Here is a 25,172-nt window from a genome sequence, read left to right on the forward strand (position 1 = left end):
AGACGTCTACTAGGAGTCTACGTACCAAATTTAAACTTTCTAGGATATACCGTTTTTGATTTATGCAAGATACATAAGCACATACGCACATACATACGTACATACAGACGTCGCAAGAAAACTCGTTGTAATTAATTCGGAGATCGTCAAAATGGATATTTCGGGTGTCTATACGTTCTTAGACATATATTCACGTGTGGTCGAGTTGGAAAAAAAAACTCAACATTAATTCGGGGGTGAGCAAAATGGAAATTAAGGTCGATTTTTGAGTGAAATTTTTTCTGCGAATACAATACTTCCTTTTTTGTAAAAGGAAGTAATAAAGAACAATTCAAGCGCATATCTATGTGGAAACCCGTGAAATTCCGGAATGTCTCCCGTAAATAATCTGCGACGGTTTGGAATGTTTCTTACAGTGTGATTTGTGCCAACTATCAGGTAATAGGGTCAGGTTGAGAGGGTTAATTTAATATTGTTTTAACTCTGATCTTTATATACTCGCACTTTTAACACTATATGTGGAAAGAAACCAATTTAGCAATAGTTTATCGTTAAATAGATTTAGTTGTTATACTTGCTAACTTTTAACAAGATAACTTGGAAAAAAATGGATGGGTTTTCAGCAAGGGCACCCCGAACTTAAATTTTTAAGAGGGCGGAGAGTCCCAATTTGCCTAATGGAACGACAAATTTTGCTAAATGATGATAATTTTGCCGGATGGTATTAGAAATTTCGCCGAATAGTGATAATTTTGCCGAATGGAACTCAAAATTTCGCCGAATGATGAAAATTTTGTCGAGTAGAACACAATTTCTGATCATTTTGACGAATTGTCAAACAAAATTTGGGAAAATTTTTTGAGAGGTCACTGTGAACTTCCGTGATCTCCCATTTGGTTTTGAGTAGTAATTATATTGCTCATTGTTCAGTGGTCATTGCTGGACGTTTCATTAAAATCCCACGAAAAAGCAGGGGGAAAAGTAACAGAAATAACAGATTTTTTTAAAAAAAATTTAAGCACTTTTCAAAATGCACTCAAAAGGACAAAATAACTTTTCAGGATCAAAAAGGACAGTTTAAGTATTCCTTTAGTTTTCGAAAATTCCAAGAAAATGACACCACAAACGAATAAAAGTGCGGCTCAAGTCATGAAGAGAATTTCTTATCATTATCTTGCTTCCAATCATAAGTTTGAGTGTTGAAACATGCATATTTTTCTTATTGGGAACGTTTGGTTTAAAATGAATAGAATCGCACTGTTCTTCGTTTGTGGAGTCAATTTTCTTTGAATTTTCGAAAACTGAATGAATACTTAAATTGTCCTTTTAGATCCTGAAAGGTTATTTTGTCCTTTTGAGTGCATTTTGAAAAGTGCTTAGTATTTTTAAAAAAAAATCTGTTATTTTATTCTTTTTAGCGTAAATGTATTTCAGAAATAGAATAATTTCACCATCACGAAACTTCACCTTATTTTTTCATATAAATGCTCGGAACTAAAAAGGGACAAAACCTATATTCGTGTCTAAAACTTTAAGCAGTTGACACTAAAATTTAATCCTTGTTCCTCTGAAGGATTTATGCTAGCTAATTTCGTGCTTGCTTTAGAAAAGCATTGATTCAAAATTTTCCTTATGATTGGTTTTTGTTATTACTGTATCAAGGCAACGAAATTTGTTACAATGGGTTTTATATTTAAACATTGAATGGGGGAAATTACATGAAATTTGCTATTTTCCATCCTAACCGAAATAATTATTTCATTTCAGAATTTTAGTTTTTCAGCGTTAAGTTGTACCTTAAGATTAAGTAAATCATTTAGTGAAATGCAGACGTCTCTAAGTGATTTAGTTGCTGAAATATAAGCAAAACCAGGCCTCAGATTACTCCGTGACAAACAAGCCAAGAATGATAAAAGTTCTTAAAAAAAAGCATTTAAAATTCAAAGCAGGTTTACCTGAATATAGCTTCAAATTCCCTTAGGAGTTTGATGAATTTATGGTAGCTGGATATTTTAAGAGCATTTAGGATTTTTGCGAGTCCAGGAAGTGCCATATTAATGCTCACGGATGAAAAGTATTGCAACAAGATCCTTGAAGAATTTTGGATGATCTAAAACAGACGAATTATAAATATAAATATTATAATTAATGAAAATCTAATCATTAATAAATTTGTAAGCAGTATGATTTGAAAGCCTATAGTTTGAGGGTAAGGGAAAAATTACTAGCAGATTACAGAGTAAACTGGCGCATGACTCACCAAACTATAAGTGTACTTCAAATACACCACCAGCTCAGTTATTCCATCCGATAGGACTGCAGTTTCCTGAAACTGCAGTCCTCGGATGGAATAACTGAGCTGGTGGTGTATTTTAAGATTTCTGCCATAGCCCTGGCTTAGGGTGGTAACTTACTACAAAATACTATGTTTTGCCTCAACCTTTGAGTTGAACTGCACCATTGCTGCGGTCACTCATCTGGTGTGCTTAATTTTACATTAGCTACCAGTTTGTTTGGCTCTCTTGGTTCCCTTAAGAGGTTTTTCGCCTCCATGTCATGTGATTCCTATTCCGGGCTGATGAGTGCTAAAAAGTATGAAACTGCAGTCCTCGGATGGAATAACTAAGCTGGTGGTGTATTTTAAGTATTTCTGCCTTAGCCCTGGCTTAGATTGGTAACTTTCTACAAAAAAAAAAAAAAAAAAACTCTATAAGTATGTCTGAATTAATAACTATTCAAGCAACATTAAGAGCCTTTATCATTAGGTGATTTCATCCATCTTTTCTTTTTTCATTTTCATTCTTTAATGTCTTTTGGAGACTTCTGCTATCGCCATCTTTTTATTATTAGGCAATGAGAGGTGAGCTAACTTATTTGAAACTGAATTTTAAATGTCACAACCTGCGTTGTTTAAACAATTCTCATTACTTCGGAATAAATTAATGGGGTTTGATAAAATTGGCTTGTTCTGTATTTAGGGGTTTGAATAAAAAGAAAACGTTGAAAACAGGCTGCAGAGTCGGAAGGAAATGGGCCGGCTCCGACTTCTAAGTTTTTAAAGCATCCAACTCCTTTACCCCCAAGTCTTAATGAATAAGATCTGATCGACTTCGGGATGTAAAATATCGACTCTGACTCTTGGAATTTTAAAGCCTTCGACTTTGTTTCCCCAAAATCAGTACGACTTCGATTCTACTACTCAACAGCCCTGATTAATGACATTATTTTAAGAAATGATTGTTGTTTAAAGGCACAGATGCCTTAAATTTACTTCAATGTCGTCCTTATCTTCTTTTAAGCTCATATGTCTTCCAAACAACAAAGCAATGTTATTCACAGCTTGCGATACTTGAAGAGGTCCTTCAATGTTGTGGGGTTTTCCGTTCCAGCTTCTAATTTCGTTCAGGAAATCTCTAGTATCTTCCTAAAAACAAAAATGGAAGTTACAAAAGCCTTACGGCACAAAATTGCATAAAACAATCATCATTGGCATCAACAGCTGAAAAGGGGATAGCGCAATCGAACGTTCTTTTTTTCCCCATTGTGAGTGTTATATCTCAAGAAATAATGCTACGTTCTGAATGAAATTTGGAATAAACGGGAATCCATATGTAAACAGGAGTTGGTTCAATTTTGGCGCCAATCGCTCCGTGGGGGGCTGTTTTTTTTTGTGAATAAAAATAGCTTTATAATTGCAACAATAAGAAAGATAAATCGTAATAGTTTGTATTTCGCGTGATTTTAATTGTCAGAAACAGAAAATCGCGATGATTTTAACTTTTTAACTATTGCCATCTTGTGTTTGTTAACAAATGAATGTTTGTAATTATTTTAAGGAAGGCTTTAAAAAATTTTTTAAATTTTCCTTCTTTGCTTTGCCGTTGAGATAAATCGGGAACTTGGATGGTCGTCAAGTTTTGGCGTGTGTAATTTTGTTTTTGTTGGGAATATTGTTTCCTTGTCAAGCATGGGGAAGGATTAGAATTATAAGAAAGATATAGATGAAAGTTTCGTGATAGTCACAACATATAATACTAGTTTTTTCTTTGTGTGCAATGACAAAACTTAAGATTTAAAAAAAGAAAAAAAAAAGAGGTCATAAAAATGGCCCTATTGGTTAGTAAATACTTGTTGACGGATCTTAGTGGCAGTTGAAGTGCTCCTTCTTACGCAGAGCGAGACCTTCGACATAGGAAGGCCATCCAACTAGCAAATGACGTCATCGTTTGTCGATCCACATTGATATTGGGAAGCGAGCACTTCGATTAATATTTTGGTTAAATAAAACTATTTGGTTTATTTATTATTGACTTCTGTTATTTTAGTAGCATTACAAGTTCTACTTTTTCATTTGAAAACATAAAAAGGAGCCGATAATCATACATTAAAAATACACTAAGCTTAATTCATAGTATTTGACATAAAAACATTTATAAGTCTTACAAAGTATTCAAATAAATAAACACGATTTTATTTTACAATCATGTTAAAACAAAGTGATAAATAAACACAGTTTTCTTTTTCATTAGAAATTGTTTTTTAACTAATCGCATTTTAACTACTCGTATATTTTATTGAAACATTAAGTCTTAAGAAGTATTCAAATAAATAAATGAACTTTCATTTTACAATTACATCAAAACAAAAAATAATATTGCTATTGTATTTGAATAAGAATTAAATGAAATTTTAAAAAATAAATAAACATTTTTACTTAAGAAAACGGGAAACATGACTGCAATATGTTTCAAAGACATAACATCAAATTAAAGTACATAATACCAGATTATTAATGTTAACTTAGCTGAGCAAATTTATGCTTTTAAAAAGACGTGAATGCTTGGGTGCCATCCCCCAAAGTAGACGGTGCCCTACCCCCTTAAATTATGAAAACTTCAAAAAAAAAAAAAAAAACCCAAAACATCTCCATCTCCCTTAAAATTTCAAGGGCACAGTTATTTATAACTATAGCCGTTGAAAAGCTATCATTATTATGGAACTATGATTCCGATCCCCCCCCCCCACCTTCGGTGGGCACTCTCGAAAAATTACACAGGAATTCAACTTGAAAAACGTTAATTAAAGAATGAATAATACAACATCATGAATACTGTATGTTGTACATCAAAAAAATGCATTCAATATCTAAACAGCCATTTTTTTTTTGGAATTCGGCTACTTTTCCATTTTCAGCTTTTTCTGCTGCTAATGATTCTTGTGTGTGTGTGGGGGGGGGGGCTTTAACAGTTCATCATTTTAGGCTTTTGAAAAATTATTTTAAAAAGCATTAATTGATGACAAAGTAACCTTTTTCAAAAAACTTTTCATAGAATGACCATTTTAGCAACTTTCTTTAATACCTAAAACCTCATATATGTTAAATTTAGATCAACATTTTGCTGAGTATGCTCTTTTAGGAAATCAATGTGACAGTTTTGTGACAGGGGGAAGGGAGAGGATAACAAGAAGTGTGACATCACGCGTTGTTTTTAACAATATGCTCATGTTGAACAGCGTTACATGTAACAAGGAGGAGGGGGGGGGAATTTGTTCAAAAGTTTGCATAATACTTTATAGACAGCCCCTTGATTCAATTTATGTTACAGTTTCAGAGTTCCTGAAAGCTTATTAACAGAAAACCCAAGGAGTTAAAAAAATATGTAGTTCAAGATATTTTGCCTTTTTTAAGCATAAACAAATAAGCACAGAGCATTTGGCAAAAACACGTTGTGTATCTACTGCTCAAAATTAATCGTTCTCAAGCCCAGAAATTATGAATGCCGTTAACTTAACCACAGTGTGTGCATAAATATCATAAAACTTAAAGACAACAGTGAAAAAAAAACCATATATATATTTTTTTTAATTTACGCACAGAACCAGCTTGTTTGAATAACATTGCAGGGCCGTAGTTGGGAGGAAATGTTTGAGTATCGAACCCACGACCTCCGGCGTTCAAATCTAATCTTCTATCTCAGAACTACGGAAGCCCATCAAGGAATGTTTTTTGATCAAAATAACACATGCTAGCGTATGAAACAATTTAATCGAAACGGAAAATATAAGATTAGTTCAGTTAAAAGCCTGTTTCAATAAACTTGTTTACATATTAACTTGAGGAGTTGTCTGGCCTGTATTTTATACTAAAGGAGTTTTGTTATGAAGAAGTGCGGAAATAGATCTTGGAACCTGGCGCCTTTTCAAACTTTTTCGCCAAACTAGTCAAACCAAAGTGCTTGCTTGCTTGTCAAACATTGCCAAAATTAATATTATCGAAATTTTAGGAATTAATGTTTGATTTTTTGACAAAATAAGCCATTGAGCGAGACTAAAAATTGCATCAACATTTTTAAAAAATCTCTAAATAATTAAAGAAAACCAGCAAAGTACAAAATAATCCTCCAGAAAAAAACCTTTTCCTAACATGAAAACTTAAATTAAAAGTGGGGAGTGGGTTGCAGGGCTGGCGGTTGTTATCACTTAATTAAAATTTAAAAAAAATAGTAAAAAGCGTTTTGTAAATGTAAATCTCACGTAATGAAAGTCTCACAAACAAGATGTGAGAATCAAAAGCTAAAAGCTAATATACGTTATTGTAAATAAGTACATTTCTTTAACTAGGCTTGCCAGAGACCCGGTTTGACCGGGACAGTCCTGGTTTCCAGGCAAAATCCCGGTATTCCGGCCGGTTTACTTCATTTCATGTCCCGGAAAAAGATAAACAAATAATAAACTGTGAAGAATCATTTAGGATAATAAGCGAAGTAATCCAAAAAGTTTTACTGAGACTGCGACTTGGTGGAACCAAGCAGCATTCACCCCTTGCTGTAATGAATCAAATGCACTGACGCAATGACCTACGTTAATGAAGCGACAAGGGCAAGTTAAATTGAATACAGCAAAACAGATTTCCGATAGACATTGTTTTTGCATGAAATTTGCAGTTGTGGAGCAAAAACCAAGCATAAGAAAAGAAAAATATATTTCAGTAGATGATGAAGTTACATCATTGGTATCTTTTGCTTAATGTCCACACTTATTTAATCTCAGTAAAACCAGTTGCAGTGGAGCAACATCACACGTTTTCATCAAGGGCATTAATTTTTGAGCAAAAATCCTTTCCTATTCCATAGAGCGATGCTTTAAGACGCATTAGACTTTTTTAAGAACACACTTTTGCGTACCAAACGATAACTGCTAATTGGGATCTGATTTGATAGTGCTCTACAATTAGTGTACTACGGAATTCGAGAAAACTTCTGATTCAAGTAACAAAAGCAGTCCTTCCTAAAAAACACAACCTTTTGCATTTGACATTATTATTTTTTAATTTTTAAAAGAATAAAGTGAATCCCGCGGGATCCCAGGATAACGCAGGATTGTCTCCATACAACCCCAAAATTTCGCGGGACAGTGTTCGGCGCGGGATTGGAAACCCTAGTACATAATTGTGCCCAACTCAAAAAGACTGCGTAGATATTTGAGTTCTATGGTAGGATCGAACTAGAAGTATATCAGAAAACGAATCTAACCTGAATCATAGTTTCCCATATTCCTTTTCCAAGGCCAAGATTTCTCATTGTTTGAACTACAAAGCGTCGCTGTTCAGTCCATTCTTCTCCGTTTTTACCTGAAAAACCTAAAAATAGAAATAAAAGTCAGATGTTAAAAAACAAATGCATTTAGTTGAAAGATATTTTTCAACATAACCTTCTCCAATGAATCAATAATAAACACCAATAATAAATTTTAAAGATCTGCATTAAAATTTAAATTAAAAATATAATTTATTTCAAGATGATTATGCTCAAACAGATGCATGATTTTTCCTCTTTATAGCTTTGCTGAATAAGCTGCCCTTGTTGACGTCGCGGATGTTAGAAGCGATGCAGACTGTTTGTCAGAAGAGACGTACTTTTTAAAAACTCCTCTAATGATCATATATTATCTGCCAATTCGAACCTGTGTTAGGCAATTGAACCACCGATTGAAGCCCTTTTGATGGATGGAGGATGGTTTCAAACCGCATTTCAGTTGTTTGACTAAAGTAAGAATCGTTGGTAAATACAACCAATAAACATATGAAAAAACGATTTGATAGACGCCTAAAACTGATTCTATTTCGAGAACTTCATATACAGGGTATTTCCAAACTCTTGTGTAAAACTTTAAGGGGTGAGAGTACACAACAGGACAAACAAGATAGAGTCAAAAATAAACTCCCAAAACTTCTTCTTCTTCAAAAAAAAAAAAGAGATAGGTGCCATTAAAGTTTATGGTCCAAAATTTCAAATCATAAAAAACGGAAAAATTGGTCGGTTCATTCGCGGTTGTTGCTAAAATGATTCTTTTTATCAGTATTTTCTTGAAAATAAATTTTGGAGATGTAGTTTAATAAATGCCGATAGAGGACGCTTTAGACTTTGGAGTAACGAACAACTATTTTTTCCCGCTATTTTTAAATCTTATTAAATGTTTTCTAATGCTTAGACTTAAACTCAAATTTTGAGCTATAAATCTGAATTGCTGGGAGTGATTAAGTAGCGAAAACTGAACTGTCTTTAAAGGCTGAAATGCACTTTGTCACAGAAAAATGTATGCATCAAGAATAAATTGAGCTGCAACCAACAAACTCGTCAGGAATGTAGTTCAGTAAGAGATGATTTAAATTTCGTCGCCATTGAGGAAAGAGTAAGCGCGCTATGCGCATAGAAGCTGCGCAGTACGGTAGCTCGAAAAAAAACTTTTTTTCTTTTCAAAACGCTATACCGCGGAAAACTTGCCTCTAGGGTAAGTAAGTAAAATGCAGGTGAAACAAAGAAAAAAAAAAGAGTCCCCGGCTAGCGCATTGTACTTGAATTTTCGATTTTTTTCCGAAAAGCAAGTCATTTTGCAACTTTTTTCTCAGTACTCAGCTAACAATATTTGAAACTGCTATAGTGAAAATCCTTTAATGAAATAGTTTAAAAACACACAAAAAAAGTAAACCGGTCAGAATCTTTCAATTTATGATAGGGCGAAAGATTAAAAAATTGGTGAATTGTTGCATTTAAGGTGCATACTAACAGCTTAAAGAAAGGTGCAATCAAGTATGCTGAGTGATGTGTTAAAAGACTATTACTTTATTTACTTCACACTACAATAAATTGTAATAGAATGACCAAATAATTTTAACGTAAGTTAATAATTAAGAAAAAAAGAAACATTTAAGGAAACAGTTGAAGAATTTTTAGACAAAAGCAAGACTTATGTTTGACATAGACTCATGTAAGTGCAAAATGACATACTCCTTTAATAATATTTCTTTATTTTAAAGCAAAAATGTATGTAAGATTTGTGAATAAAAGATGCTAACATTTATGTTCAACCGAAGGGTTTTCCACACTTAGTACAGTTCAAAGTTCTAGTACTTGTTGTCAGCCATCGTGAGTGGGAAAACAGACCGGTTCACGAACGGATAAGTTCACAGAGCAGCTATCTGACTTAATAACATAACTAATGTCTAGCAGGTACGGTTGATCTTTACTTAAAATATTGGAATCAATGTCTGTCAATTGGAATCAATGTCTCAAAATCCACTATTGGCAGCATTTCGCACTTACTTAGTTGGGTACCAATTCGCCCACTGAATGACTTCGTCCCAGTCGTTTCACTGTCTAGAGATTGAAACAAAATTCGGAACGGTAACATGTTGAAGTGCAAAAGACAACCTCCCCACTATAGTGCCAAACAACCTCTCTTGTTGTTTGGCACTCTTGGCTTCCTTCAGAGGCATTCCATCTCCAGCTCAGTCACTTTCCTATGCCGGGCTGATGAGTGCTAATAAGCACGAAACTGCAGTCCTCGGCTGGAAATACTGAGCTGGCGGTGTATTTTATGTATTTCTGCTTTAGCCCTGGCTATTGGGCTGTAATTTACTGAATAAAAATAGTTGTTCTTTTCTCCAAAGTCTAAAGCGCTCTTTATCGGCATTTTTTAAACTACATCTTCAAAATTTATTTCCAAGAAAATACTGATAAAAAGAACTATTTTAGCGAAAACCAAAAACGAATCGACAAATTTTTTCGTTTTTTATGATCATTTGAAATTTTGGACTTTAAACTTTAATGGCGCCTATCTCTTTCGGAAGATGTTTGCGACTCTTATTTTTGACATTATATTGTTTTTCCTGATATGTACTATTACCCTTTAAAGTTTTGACTAAGAGTTTAGAAACACCATAGTTAAAGAAAAGTGGCGTCCACGAAGAGTGATGTTTGCGTCTTGAGGGCGAGCTGGATATAAGGTCTCGGGCGGTTTTGTATGCTAATCTTCTAGATTATAATCCAGCACATCTAAAATGATCTACACTAAGCTAAAATGATCTCAAAGCTGGACGTCACAAAGTCGAATTACATTGCTGGCCAGATTATTAGACTACAGAGGTTTTTTTTTTGTTTTTTGTACACTATTTGTACTAAAATACTATTTAGTTTACTGTTAAAGTACAGTACATACTGTACACTGATTATTACGTTATTTTAGCATAATTTAATGTTTGCAGGTGGCAGCACTGTCTGCTTTGTTTATGTTCTTTGTTTATCTAACTACCAGGAACATAACCTTAATCAGCTTAAACAGCTCATTAGTTCTTTCTATTAGTGTGTTCTGTTATATTTAAAGTTAGTTTTAGGTAATTAGTGAGTATGTGTATGTGAGTATATATTAGAGTGAGTATAAACAATTTTTTACCTCCTTTTTTAAAAAGTTAAGAAATGGTGTAAACCTTGTGCAAAGTATGCCAAAAAGACTTAAAATGCTCATCAAGAACAAGGGAATGCATACTCAATATTAGATAAATATTTCACTGTTCGTTAATGTGTCTATAGTTATGTAATCAATAAAAAATTTGCTTTTAAAACAGTCTTAGTCTAATAATTTGGCCAGCACTGTATTCACTCTGAACTTACGCCACACCTTTTTTAACCCCAGAAATGTTTAACAGTAACAAAATGGGGCACCCGTGGACAAATCGTATCGCTTGCCTGTGTTCGGTACAGAGATAGTGGGTTCAGTTTCCACCGGTGTGATTTCGTTTTTTATTTTGTGCTGTAAATATTTCCTGTGTTGTCATGTATGTTACTAGATAAAAATAAAGAAAGTTTTTGTTGTTTTCATGCGTAAAAAAGGGGGACGAAGAGCTTAGCAAGCAGTCCTTTTTAAATTGAGTGATTATATGCTCCCGTATAAAATCTGACGTACTTTTCCGTTAAAGGTACTTCACATCGTTCGGCTTACTGTTTACTTTCGACCTTAGTGGCAATACGGAAATTGCTTTATGCGATTGGCAATATCTATAAGTAACTGGCAGCTCTAGAATTTAGAAATTAAAGTTGTTGAGTGTCACGAACTACTAAATTTTTTGTTTGCAATAGCAATAAATAAATTTAAACAGTCAAAAGGAAAAAAAAATAAATAAAATAAAATAAAATAAATAAATAAAAAAGCACCAATTTTGTGTACCTTCAACGGAAAAAAGTACTAAATCTAAAAATAGTAACAAAATAAAAAAGTATGTATGTGTGGTTCGCCTGGATGTCTATCTATATTTTACGTTCAGTCACTTGACCGATTTTCATGAAGTTTAGCATAGTTTGATTTTAGGAAGTTTTTTTTTTTTTCAGGCGGTCTTCTCAGCAACTCTTCTAGCATTACATCCACAATCCAACAGCTTATTTGATAAGATTTTCGCTTCATTAAGTTTCTAGTCTTACGCTATTTTGAAATACGTAGATTGGTTCGTAAAAGAAAGGAAGGGGGGGGGGAAGGGATTGAATATTTGACGCCTTGAATTCAAGTTATGTTTTTCGCAACCACGTGTGTGTGTGTGTGTGTGTGTGTGTGTGTAGACCTGTGTGCGAGCGCAAAGATGTGTGTGTGTGTGCATGTGTAAGCATGCGGTGTAGGTGTGAGCGTGTGTAGGCATGTGGTGTAGGTGTGTGTGTTGTGCGTGTAGGAGTGAGTGTGTATGTGTGTAGGACATCGACGCAACCGCCCAGGAGGAGCGGATTCCGGTGAACAGTCCTGCTGGTGGAGGAGCACCTGGAGACGGTGGTGCTCGCTGAGGACCCGGGGGAAAAAATCAAACAACGCGGACGTCATTCAACGGTCAAGTGAAAACAATGAACAATTCGTGACCATTCAAAAAAAAAAAAAAAAAAGAAAAAAAAAACAGCAAGTTGTATCATCACTTCCTACATAAGTGTATGTCACTCTCTTGTAGGTTCAGTTTCATAAACATGTTAAAATTTACTTACCTCCACATCCTCTCAGAAATGTAAATACATGAGCCGGACGAGAAAGTGTCAGAGGATGGCTCAGAATTTCTTTCGCCAAGTGGTACTCAGTGATGCAAATGAAAAGCTGAGGACCTGTATAAAAACTGAGAAGAAAAATTCAGTCAGCTACAGAAAAGACTGAAGAAGAAGAAGAAAAAAGACAAAACATTTAGAAGCAAACTTTGCTACTAACGGAAATCAGTAATGGACCTTAGCTATCCGGAAGGTAATTACACACATATAGATGAGATTAATTTATAGAAATCATTTTGCTCATGCGAAAGTGGTGTTAAAGTGTCCTCCGGTAAATTAACAAAGGTGGTTTTCAAAATTTCGTTTCTAAATTTCTATGACGCAGTAATGCAAATAAAGAATTATCAACAAGAAGTTTCGTTCAGAACCAAACGAGCCTGCTTTTCCGTACACCAACATCGCCTTTCCGGCATCTGAACGTTTTTCTCTTAATTAGCTAAAACTGCAAGGTATGTCAAATTCCCCTTTTTAACGTTTTCAGCTGATTTTTAAAAACAAAATATGCCTCTCTCATCTGAAAAAAATAATTAGTAAAGAAAAAAAATCAAACAAAGTAGTAGCACCTTTTAAACCATGCAACCAATTATTTTTTCTACAAAAAATGTCCTTAACCGTTTTAAAAAAGAATAAGACAAAAAACTCATCAAAATAAACACATTTATTACAAAAATCGTCAGTAGCTCTATTGGAGAAAAATAAAGAGCATCTTAATTTATTTTCCCCCGTTGCTAAAAACTAATAAATAAATAAGTAAATGCACTTTAGAGAATAAAAAAATAAATTCCTCTTTAAAAAAAAAATAGTTTTCATCAGAAAATAAAACATCATCTGCCCAGGTCTTTTTTTTATGTTGAAACATAAAGTACTCTAACTTTCCTTTTATTTCGCGTTTCCAAAAATGAAATAAATAAATAAAAATTTTAAAATGAAAATAAAACAACTGATCTCAACAATTATTATTTCACAGTAAAATCCGGGTCATCGGAGTCGGATTCGTGGAGTGGAAATTAAAATGATTCTTGGGTAAAGGACTTGAAATCGAGATTTGAAAGCCTTAAAATTGAAAAAGTCGGAGTCTCCCATTTTAATTTCCGACTCTGTATTTCTGCCAAGGCTGCGGAGTCAGAATCGGAGTCGGACTAATTTTGGGGGAAAAGGATTCGGAGTTGGAGTTAGTGATTTTCTCTCCGAGTCTATGTTTCTGCCAAGGCTGCGGAGTCAGTGACGGAGTCGGACTGATTTTTGGGAGAAGGAGTCGAAGGGGGGGTCAGGAGTCGAATACTTTAAAATTCACAGAGTCGGAGTTGGTCATTTTCCATCCGAGTCTGTGTTTTTGCAAAGATAGTGGAGTCACTGTCGTAGTTGAACTGATTTTGGCGTAGAACAGTCGAAATCGAAGGCCCTAAAGTTCTAGGAATCGGAGTCTGGAGTCGGTCATTTTCCCGCTCTGCAGGTCCAGTTAAAGCATTTGCGCTTGGAATTCATTTCATTTTGACCCAGTCATATTTATCTCTAACTTGCGTCATTGTTCAGTCAATTAAAGGGATAGGGTATTTCGATTTTTAAATCAAAAAGCACTTTTCTTTACCTGTTCTCCATTGAAAGCTTTTTCTAACAAAGTGTGTTTGAGGCAGATTTGCATTTAATTTCGCGCGGATTTATATTTGTGTTAAATTTTCCCGTAAGCACAATTGTTCAGTTATTATTATTGTTATTACAAGAAAATCGTCCGTGAAGGTATGACGGGTGAAAATTGCTTCTACATTTGAACAAAGCAATTGCCTGTTTGATAATATTTCGATAGTTGAACTTTTAACCCTAATTCCAGTAGATCAACCCAGAACTCATGTAGATAGCGTTAATTATTGTTGACCTCTTTTTCGTTTCTTCATTCTCCTAAAATTGTAATATTACCAGTAAAACAGTTAAGTTACCTGATCTAGTTCAGCTTCGTCAAAAATAAAGCATTTCCCTGCAGGTCAAACATTACCAGAAAATCTTATCAAATTATCATGCTGTGACGAGAGTTTCATTGTTGATGACGTCAGAGCGTTACTCGATCAGTGAATTCGCTATCATATATAAGTCAGTCAATGAATGCTTAAAAGAGGGGTGTAGCGTGCTTGGCATATTTTTGACTTTGCATATGGATTGTGATCAACTATTACTGATTTGCTAACAGTCCCTTACGATTCATTGTCGATTCAGGAATAATTAAAACACATTATTTGACCGCTGATATCCGTTCTACATTTTTACAATAGTTCATTAAACTTTTTTTTCCTTTATAAATTGTTATATGCACCTAAATCGCTACAAAATCATAAAGGCACAAGTTGATACTATATTCCTGGTTTATTATTGCTATAATATCCGCGTAAGCGTAGAGAAAAATCAATTTCTCTACAAAAATGATGATATCTAATCAAATACTTAATATTTTAATTGTAAATTTTAGTGCAATGTTTCTCTTGCTTCCCGAAAGTTTTCGGAAAGTTTGGTAAAATGTTCTAGAAAAGTCGTGAAGGAAGTTGGTACTTTTAAAAGACATAATATCTTCGTGAATATTACCTATACTTCTACAAAAATCTATAGAATAATAAATTCTATATCGCATGTAATAATTAGTGAAATTTACAACTCATTTTCAGAATTTTACTATGTGGGATCGTCTACTAAATGAAAACGTGATTGAGGTTTTACACAACAATTCCTGAGGTACTTGTATAAAAATTCGGAAAAATGTCATATTTTGAAAGTGTCAGAATACCAGAACGCCAATGAGAAATGGTCGGATACTAAGCCGGTGTTCATTTTATTAAAAAGGGGAACTAATTTTTCTAAAAATGCATACTGGATCTCCGTTCCGGCACAACATCACCCCTCGTAGAGCAAGTCAGGCAGTCTCGTCCCAACCAAGCAGAAACTTAAAAAAAAAAAAAAGTAAACGAAAAATAATAAATAATGCCCCCGGTCTCTCTTAATGTAAGCCTAGATGCTGTGTAAAATTTATCATGACCAAAAACTACGACTTAATTTTTTTATTACAAACACACTTACTGTAGGGCATATTATCCTGACAGTCAGACAATTCTTCCCATTGCATCAAGTTAAGGCACCTTTACTGTTTTATACATCTGAAAAGTAAGAATAATATTGCGACCCAATTGGAAATGCTTCGCGATCCCATTTGCGGTCAAGAGAGGATCCGGATTTCTATTTTAGGGAGGAGGGACATGTTAACCCCCCCCCCCTCATCCTCCCATCATCCTCCCCAAGATTAGTCTGTGGTTTTTGGTACGAAAAATTTCTGAATGGCTGTAATGTATGCGCAAAACTTTTTTTCGACAAATACTCTTGATAAATTTGACACGGGCCCACTCTGTTTCGGAAATCGTGAGATGCAGTTACTGGGGCGTTATATCAGACGAGGCATAATACCCCGACTTACTCTGTATGTGTTTTAAAAGTAGTCTGTGTGTAAAATTTTCCCTGCTAGGTTTAGCCGGTGACATATTTCTGCAGTTTGATGAATTTTCGATCAAATATCAATCAGACCAATTAAGTTTTGAGGCTATGATTTTGCCGAGTCAGATTTGGTTCTTGTAACCATAGAAATGATTACTTTCAAAAGGCCACTTCTCACTTAATAGTTTCAAGAGAAACTTTACAAACGTAAAACTAAAAGTTCCATGTTTTACCAAGATTCCTGTTGTTATCTATGGATCTGAAAGAGGACGTACCATTTTCCTGGTTCAGCTAAAATGATTTTATTCGGTTTGTCTCCACCGAAATTTTGGTTCTACTACAAGTACAAATGGCAGACGAGTAAATCGAACCACAGCGTGCAAAGAATTTTCGTCTAATATCTTACAAGGTGAAGAGGAATCCATTTTAGAAATATTTTTTATGTAGACAACTTCTTTAATATTACGCCTTTAATGCTTAGACTATTAGATTCCATTCAAAACTTTAAGTTTTCTTTTTCGTTTTGCCTTCACAAAATGCCTTGATAAAATTTTTGGATGATTTTCGACGTGATAATATAATTTTAAATTTTCGTTTCCCATACACTTTATAGACCAAAACGCTCTGGAATTTGTTGAAAGCTTTCCATAAGTGGAATACGTATTTAAATTTTATTTGATATTTTTATGGCGATTTACTTACAATCTATCACAATTGTTTATAATTTTTTTTCCAATACAGATTAGTATGTAAATAAACATTCCTTTTTTGTCGACCAGTCGACCAGACATGACAAGTGGGCGACAATGAAAAAAAACGCGGGTTTTGTAGTCAAAAGTTCCGGACTCGATACCGTCCATGAGAAGACTTTTTAGAATTCTTTTCTTCTGGAAAAAAAAACTTTAAAAGTGGTTTAACCTATCGCCATGAATTTGACTTATTATTTCGCTAATGCGATGGTTTATAAAAACTCATTCCATTAACAAAATATAATTTGGTAAATTCCATTACATTAGTGGAATACTTATCACCAATATGATTCTTGCCAATAAATTACTTCTAAATTGAATCAATTTCTTGGCGAAACATTGAACTTTTTTTTTAATCGTGTAGAAGAATTCGGGAAAAACCAGACATTACGTAAAAAATGTTCAAAAAAATGCTCTCCAAAGATACAATAAAGTTACCTGAAAATATCTCCATATTTTCTTCCCAGTTCCGCCAGTCTGACATTTGGCTTTTTCCCGAGGAACATTCCATACCCAATAACTGGAAATCCAGTTGGTCCCGGTGGATAATTTCTGGTTTTCAGCCATTGGACAAATATCCAACAGATCAAAAGACTGATTGCAAAAATCAATAGATACTTCGTTGCATCCGGTATCGAGTCCAACACCATTGTATTGTTCTAAAAAGTGCACGGTAGTTTGACTGTCAAATAATACTCCGCTCCCGTTGTATAAAATATTTTTCTTGTTTATAGGGGGAAGGGAGATCACAAAATGCGACAAAACAGTTACGAGGATTGAATTGTTTTTACAAGCACATGTCAAGGTTAAGAGGACTGTTATCCATTAAAAAAGAGAATGAGAAGAGAGAGGGAGTGGGAAGGACAAGTGGTCCTTCGCACCAATTCAATTATTTAAGCATCTACGCTATTACGTAAGCATTATGTCAAATACAGTCTCAAGGACAATTTACGTGGGTGTAAAATGTCTAACTTCACTTGACACGAATCATGTCGGGTACAGTTTATGGAAAATGGATAATTTTTGATCCCTCTCTCTCTTTTTCTCTCTATATGTCCTGTCATCTTTTCTTCATCAGTAATAAAGCTGAAAGTTTGTCTGGATCTCTGGATTTCTGTGACGCGTATAGCGCCTAGACCGTTCTTCTGATTTTCATGAAATTTATCGCAAAATTAGTTTATAGCATGGGGTGAGTACCTCGAAGGGATTTTTCGAGAATTATATATATATTTTTTTCTATTTCAATTTTAAGCCCATTTTTCACATAAATTTGATAGTATGGGAGAGAAATATTTCATTCACATTTTTAATTTTTAGGTCATTTGAAAGTTTGGAACTTTCTGTTTAAGATGAAGTTTGGTTGAAGTTTCTACGAGCATTAGTAGAGGTGTAGGATATGTTAAGAGAAACCCATAAGTCATGATTAAAATCAAAAATTAAAGAAAAATGGAAATTATTTCCGAAGCGGAAACTAAATTTTTATGTTACCATGGTTGCGTCTTTAACTCCCTTTGATTAATTCGTAAGTTTTTTTTTTTTGTTTCAAACATTTTTTAAAACGTGCTTATTTTGATGATGAATCCTTTTCATTTATTGAAAAGGATTTAAATTAAAATATTTTAACTCTGAAAAAACAGTCGTAGGCTTTTATTTTCTTAGTTTTTATGGAATTACGTTCAGTAAATTGCTAAAATATTTAATTATTAGCTGCATTGCCCGGTCTAGCCCGGTCTACCTTGAAAATAAAAATTGTCTCAAGTGACGTGCATTCAACAATCAGGCTTAAATAAATTCAAAAAAAAAAAAAAAAACATTAGGCAAAATTTCTCTTCCAAACCATTATATGTAATATAATGATATTAAAATACTTTTAAAAAATTAAATCAAGAGAAATGGATTTAAAAAGCGTAACCATGGAAACACAAAATAAAATAAGTTTATGGAATTAAAATGCGAAAAAAAGGTTAACAATTTGAATGGAAGTGAGATTTTTTGAACTTGATTTAAAGGTTTGTAACTTTTTTTCTTTTGAGATAAAAGCTTAGTTTTTCGACCATAGGTCGAAATAGATCTGGAGTAAAAACTCGTTTTTTCCAATGGTGTCAATAAGAAAATCGTGACCGATTCCTTCACTTTTTATTCATAAATGTAGTAAAGTATGTAGTGCCTGTTCAGCTAAAAAAATTCGAGTTATAAACACGAATAACTCCCGCCGCAATTAAATTAGAGCATTGAACGTAGAAAATTCTAACCTTTCCAACGATATATAACATTAATGTGTGCAAGTAATTTTTCACCCCCATATTCAGGAATTTGTGTGAAAATTCGGCCTAAATTGGAACAAGAAAAGAACTATTCATTGAAAAATTTTTTCGAACTGGTCTGCAAACCTTTTTAGCACTTAAAGGAACAAACTGAAAATTTCAGCGAAATCGGTCCAGTAGTTCTCGAGTTTTGCGAGTTTAAACACACAGACGCTTTTTGGAGACTTCATTTTATACTATGAAGAGAAAATATAACCTTTTAAAGCACTTTTATTATACTTGACCTGATTGTCACGGAGAAATCTGAGGCCTGGTTTTGCTTATATCTCAGCAACTAGACCACTTAGAGACTTCAGGATTCCACTAACTGATTTGCTTTATCTAAAGATAATAATTTTATTTTAGAACCTTAATTTTTCAACGCTAAGTTGTACCTTAGTAGATAAAGCAAACCATTTAGTGAAATCCCGAAGTCTCTAAGGGGTCTAGTTGCTGAGATATAAGCAAAACCAGGCCTCAGATTTTTCCGTGACAATCAGACCAAGTATAATAAAAGTGCTTAAAAATTAAAGTTCTAAAATGAAATGATTATTTCATTTAGGATGGAAAACAGCAAATTTTATGAAATGTCCCTATTAAATGTTTAAATATGAAACCTATTGTTACAAATTTTGTTGCCTTGCAACAGTAATATTAAAAGGAATCATAATGAAAATTTTGAATCAAGCCTTCTCTGAAGAAAGCATGAAGTTAGTAAGCATAAATCCTAGAAAGGAACAAAGATTAAATTTTAGTGCCAACTGCTTAAAGTTTTAGGTACGCATATAGGTTTTTTTTCCCTTTTAGTACTAAGTACTATTTTTATGAAAAAATAAGGTGAAGTTTCGTGATGGTCAAATTATTCTATTTCTGAAATACATTTACACTAAAAGGAATAAAATAACAGATTTTTTTAAAAAATACTAAGCACTTTTCATAATGCATTCAAAAGGACAAAATAACTTTTCTGGTTCAGAAAGGACAATTTAAGAATTCCTGTAGTTTTCGAAAATTCCAAGAAAATGACACTTCAAACGAAAAAAAGTGCGGTTCTAGTCATTTCAAACCAAACTTTCCCAATAAGAAAATATGCATGTTTCAACACTCAAAATTATGATTGAAAGCTAGATAATGATAAGAAATTTTCTTCATGACTTGAGCCGCACTTTTATTCGCTTGTGGTGTCATTTTCTTGTAATTTTCGAACACTACAGGAATTCTTAAATTGGCCTTTCTGACCCAGAAAAGCTATTTTGTCCTTTTGAGTGCATTATGAAAAGTGCTCAGCATTAAAAAAAAAAAAAATCTGTTATTTCTATTGTGTTTAATTTTCAAATTATGTCTTGATTTGCGTTTTAAGCCAGGAAGGGAAATTTTCTCCCCCTCCCACCTTTTTTTAATTTCTAAGACGTTTGCTGGTTTCTGTTAAGCTACATGCTAAGTTTTCAAATCTGCTAAAAATATGAGGAGATCTTTAAAACAAAACTTAACGTACACCAGACGTTATTTATAACTATACATGCGAACCAAATGACCTTTTAATATTCTACTACGGGCAAAGTCACGCGGGTACCGCTAGCAGTTAATAACATCAGTATAAGGATATGGGATGTGTTACAGAATATCATGACGAATTAAAAAATTATTTTAAACTTTTGCTCTAGTTACAGGAAAATATTTCGTCTTTTTTTCTTCTTGAAAATATTATGTAACACTAAATTGTTGGCCGACTATTTACTAACAAAAAAATTTAAAAAATAGAAAATAATAAAAAAAATAAATAACTAATAATGGTGCAGTAATAATCTTTACTAATATTATAAAGAGAGAGGGCAAATTTTTGTGTGTTTATATGTTCGAGGTAATCTGCGGAACCACTGCACCTATTTGAAAAATTCTTTTACTGTATGAAAGGTGCCTTCTAGTGACGGGCATAATCGAGATCTTTTGATAATCGAGATATCGGGAATCGAGTACTTCTGATAATCGAGTGATTGATAATCGAGATCTTTTTAATTCGAGAACTCGAGCGATTGACTTCTCGAGATCTTCCGAATCGAGTACTCGAACGATTGACTTCTCGAGATCTTCCGAATCGAGTACTCGAGCGATTGACTTCTCGAGATCTTCCGAATCGAGCACTCGAGCGATTGACTTCTCGAGATCTTCCGAATCGAGTACTCGAGCAATTTACTTCTCGAGATCTTTTGAATCGAGTATTCGAGCAATTTACTTCTCGAGATCTTTTGAATAGAGATCTCGAGATGTTTTAAATCAAGATCTCGAGATGTTTGAATCGAGTTCTCGACCAGTATCTAGACTTCCTGAGTTCCAGAATCAAGTTTACTTTTACAGGGGTGCCCGCTAAGGGTGTCCATGGCGCACACAACGCCAAAAAAATTTAAGAGGAGAGGGTGGCTGAGAATGTCTTTTAAATTGCATTGGGGGGTAGGGGGCTCTTGTCGTAGGAGTTGCTCCTTAATATTTGAGAGGGTGCGCCATCGCTCTTGAGGGGTCGTGGGAGTGGGCATTTCTGACTTCTAGAACAGTCGACTTCACGAATTGTTTCTGTAGGGTTGCGCACGAGAGGAAGGTGTACCATCAAGCTAGGGGGTCAGGAAGGGGCAATTCCCCCCGGGTTTTCGAAATAATGGTACTGACATATATGTGGGCGTAGGTTTTGTTATTAATTTGTACAATATACACTGAGTACATATATTCTTTTATCCCCCCCCCCTCGCCCCTGTCCTGGAAAATTTGAAATAAAGGACCTGAGTGTCATGACGCGTAGTTCTGTCACTGCAACTTTGAGGGTAGGCCCGATGAGGAGACAGTTGACCCCTCTGGACCAGAGGGGTCAATCGCCTCCCCGGCATTGAAAATTAATGCTTCTCAATGTACGGGAACGTGCTTTTTGTAGTTTTTCGTTTAATTTTGCACTGGGTACATACCCTTTGCTCCCCTCCCCTCAAGCTTCACCCTGGATGGACCAGTTTATGGGGGTCAATTTGTTAGGTTATAGTCTCTTTTTAAGGAGAAGGGTTTCACACCTTAGAGGGGAGGGATGTAGGGCTGTACTTTAGCGTAATCTGCGCCATTGAAATTTTTAGGGGTCATTTTTGAGACTTCCTTTATCTCAATTTTCGGGGGGGGGGGAGGGGTCGTGGGCTCTTTTCCTAGACAGATGCTACGTAACATTTGAGAGGGTGTGTCATCGCCCTGGAGGAAGGGGATGCCCTCGACTTTTAAAACATCGAGTTTTTTTTACCGGGGTAACATCTAGAAGGGGCGACCCATCCTGGCTTTTAGAAATTATTATTTACATTTAAATGAAGTTTTTGCTGTTAGTAGGAATACTATGCATTGATTATATGCCCTTTAACCCCTCCCCCCCCCTAAAGTGTAAAATTTGAAATATGGGCCTGAGAGTTATGATGCATACATAGCCACTGAAACTTCAGTTTAAGGAGTTCAATTGCCCTCGGCCCCTCCTTGAAAAATTTTTCATTTTACATTCAAGTGGAACTAGTTTTCGTTGTTTTCCGATAAAAGTTGCATAGTAATTAATTGAGTCTGTTTTGGGGGATACATTTAATAGTCTTCATTGTGGGTCTCATTCTTGGGGAATGCAGATTCAACGAGAGCTTGATTTCGGAGGCCATCAGGGGATGTTTGATTCTCTTCTACCACGTGATTATTTCGAAAGATTTCGGACGCTAAATAAGAAGTTAATAATGTAAACAAGTCGAGGAATCGCAGCTCTGCACAAAAGGGCTCATTTGTTCTTGTTTATAGCTTTGCTTTTTTTTTTTTTTTTTTTGCTGCTGCTGTTGGTAGTAGGGTTAGTATCTGACTTATATAAGAGAAGGGATGAAGGGTAAAATATTTATCGCTATGTTTTGCAGGGCATTAGGAATCCCGGCGCATTAAATAATCGTGCAACTTTAAGTGGAATCCATTCTTTTGCTTCTTTCATGATTCGCTCTTTTTTATTTTTATTTTTCACTTTTATTGATTAGGGGGAAAATCTAAAAACAATGGGTGCAGGGAGTGAATTTGAGATGTTTCTGAGTACATAAAGAAGTTTTGATGCTTGTCGCGTGGAATTAATTTTAGCTCACATTCTTTGGTCCAATTTTTTATATGAAATTACATTATATGCAGATCATTATTGTCTTTTTTTTTTTTTTCATTCCATACGTATGATATTTTTAACTATTCTTGTTTGCGTATCATTTATTTTCGCGTGTGCATACTCTAATAGTGTTATATTCATTATACTGTTAAAATGTTGATTAGTAGTACATTATTTACCCAACTTAAAAATTTGGAGTCATTCTATTGAGATGCTTATTTTATGATTTTTTTTAAACTGCTGAAACTGTTTGGGCTGGCAGCGGTCCATTTCGAAACTTTGGGTCCCGTGGCTCCGCTTCATTTTCCTTGCGTTGGTCCTCAAAAAGGGTTTACTGATTACCAAGTTTCTCTAAAAATTCATATTATTCGATTTTCAAATCATTCAAAAGCGTCGCTCGATAACGAACATTCAACAACAAGCAATTATCTAGAATTGCCCACGAGAGGGTAGGGGGAGGTCCATGGTGCAGACCGCGCCAAAATGAAGTTTAAATGAGGAGGGGGTAACTCCAGAAGGCTTTTGGTCTTACTTTAGGAGGCTCTTGTTCTGGGGGTTCTCCGTCGCATTTGAGGAGTATGTTTCCTCACCCTTAGGAAGATAGGCAGCCTTGTATTATAAACACACATCGTTTAAATGTTTCATACACGTTTTAAAATGGTTGTTACAGCGTAACAACCGTTTTAAAACATTTACTCAACGAAATGTACTATATGGTTAACCCCATTCGAAAAAAGCACCCGAGAAGCTCTTATTCGAAACTAAATTAGGATGTCCGTTCGTTCTTGTGAGCAACGGAACCCCTCGTGACAATCACCTTCCCCCTCCAAGTACGATAGTCCCAAAGAGAGCAAAAACCCTTCAAAAATTTGATTTTACCGGTTTGAGTCATAACGTCTCCCTCCTCGCGATAACCTCTGGAATGAATCACTAGAAAAGTTAACCACTTAAAAGGTTTGTTCAATTTCTCAGGGTCACATTTGAGGGGTTGGGGAAGTAGGAGGAAGGTGTGCCCCCCCCCTCGATTTTTAGCTAAACTGTTCCCACTTTTTAGTTTCAATATATTATTAATGTAAACAACTCTCAAGTTCAAACCTGTTTGTGTTGCCCAATCACATGTCCATATTATCATTATCCCCCAATTTTTTTGATCTAAATTGTAACTGTCAAGTGCAAAGCAATATGGAAAGCATTTCTCTACCTGTTATTTCAAGATTTCATCAACAGAATACACAAGCCGTGCTCCCCCCCCCCTTAACGCGCTCATATGTTATAATTCCTTAATTATTTTCTTTCGAAAATATATCGTTCGATTATAAAGAGATCTCTCGATAATCGAAAATTCGACACCAAACATTCAAATATAACCCCATCAGAAATAAAGCACGCAAGAAGCAATCATTCGATTTTAAAACCATTCCAAATCCATGAATTCCAAGAGCGATGACGCACCACATATGCAGGAGCGTGCACAGAAATTTCGGGGCTCGTCACAAATGACTTTGACGGGCCCCTCTATATTGTTTACCCCTACGTCCCTAATACATTTCACCTCTCATTTTAAAAATCTCGGGCCCGGGCCAACAGGTGTCCCTTTTCTCCCCCCTGTGCACGCACCTGCACGAATGGAGTTCTCCCCCAAGAGCGCTATCCCGAAAAGAGAAAATCTCCTGAAAATTACAATCCCGCAGTTTGCGGGACTCCCGTCCCCTTCTCCTGGTTGTCACCCCCTGCGAATGAATTACACGAGAACTAGGCTACTTGCTTCATTAAGAAATAAATTAATACCTTTGTGCCAAGAAGTAACAGGAAATAACTAACTTTTGTTGCACAAATATATAGATTACTGCAGACACGTGTCTCGGGTTTGATTACCCAATGGTTTAGTCGAAGGTGGACGTAAGGGGGGAGAGGTTCCCTCAGGTTTTAACTAAAGTATTCCCCCTTTTGACATGATATATAATGTTAGTTTTAATGCCCCTCAAGTTAGAACCTTTTTAGCGCTCCCCACCCTTTACTTCCACCACCTGGACACACCACCCATGTCACCCATAGACCCGTCCATGTGTTGATTCGCTAACATATTTCTCCCACAAATATATCATTGGGCTACCAAATCATCCCAAAGAATCATTTGATAATCAGGCATTCGGCAGCATACATGGAA

The 25,172-nt window shown here is 35.0% G+C and overlaps 1 protein-coding gene across 1 annotated transcript in view; it reads right to left on the reverse strand.

Moving 5' to 3' along the window:
* The window catches only part of LOC129220354 (cytochrome P450 2C31-like), a 29,838-nt gene extending 12,510 nt beyond the window's left edge, over positions 1-17,328 (reverse strand). The window contains exons 1-5 of the mRNA XM_054854759.1: positions 17,006-17,328; positions 12,297-12,421; positions 7,533-7,639; positions 3,272-3,424; positions 1,956-2,110 (exon numbers count right to left, since the gene is read on the reverse strand). Coding sequence (XP_054710734.1) covers positions 1,956-2,110; positions 3,272-3,424; positions 7,533-7,639; positions 12,297-12,421; positions 17,006-17,217 — 752 coding nt within the window. The 5' untranslated portion in view covers positions 17,218-17,328. The remainder of the gene's footprint in view (positions 1-1,955; positions 2,111-3,271; positions 3,425-7,532; positions 7,640-12,296; positions 12,422-17,005) is intronic.
* Between the last annotated feature and the right edge of the window lie 7,844 nt (positions 17,329-25,172).

Source organism: Uloborus diversus, chromosome 4 (assembly GCF_026930045.1).
Source record: "Uloborus diversus isolate 005 chromosome 4, Udiv.v.3.1, whole genome shotgun sequence".
Classification (NCBI taxonomy): domain Eukaryota; kingdom Metazoa; phylum Arthropoda; class Arachnida; order Araneae; family Uloboridae; genus Uloborus; species Uloborus diversus.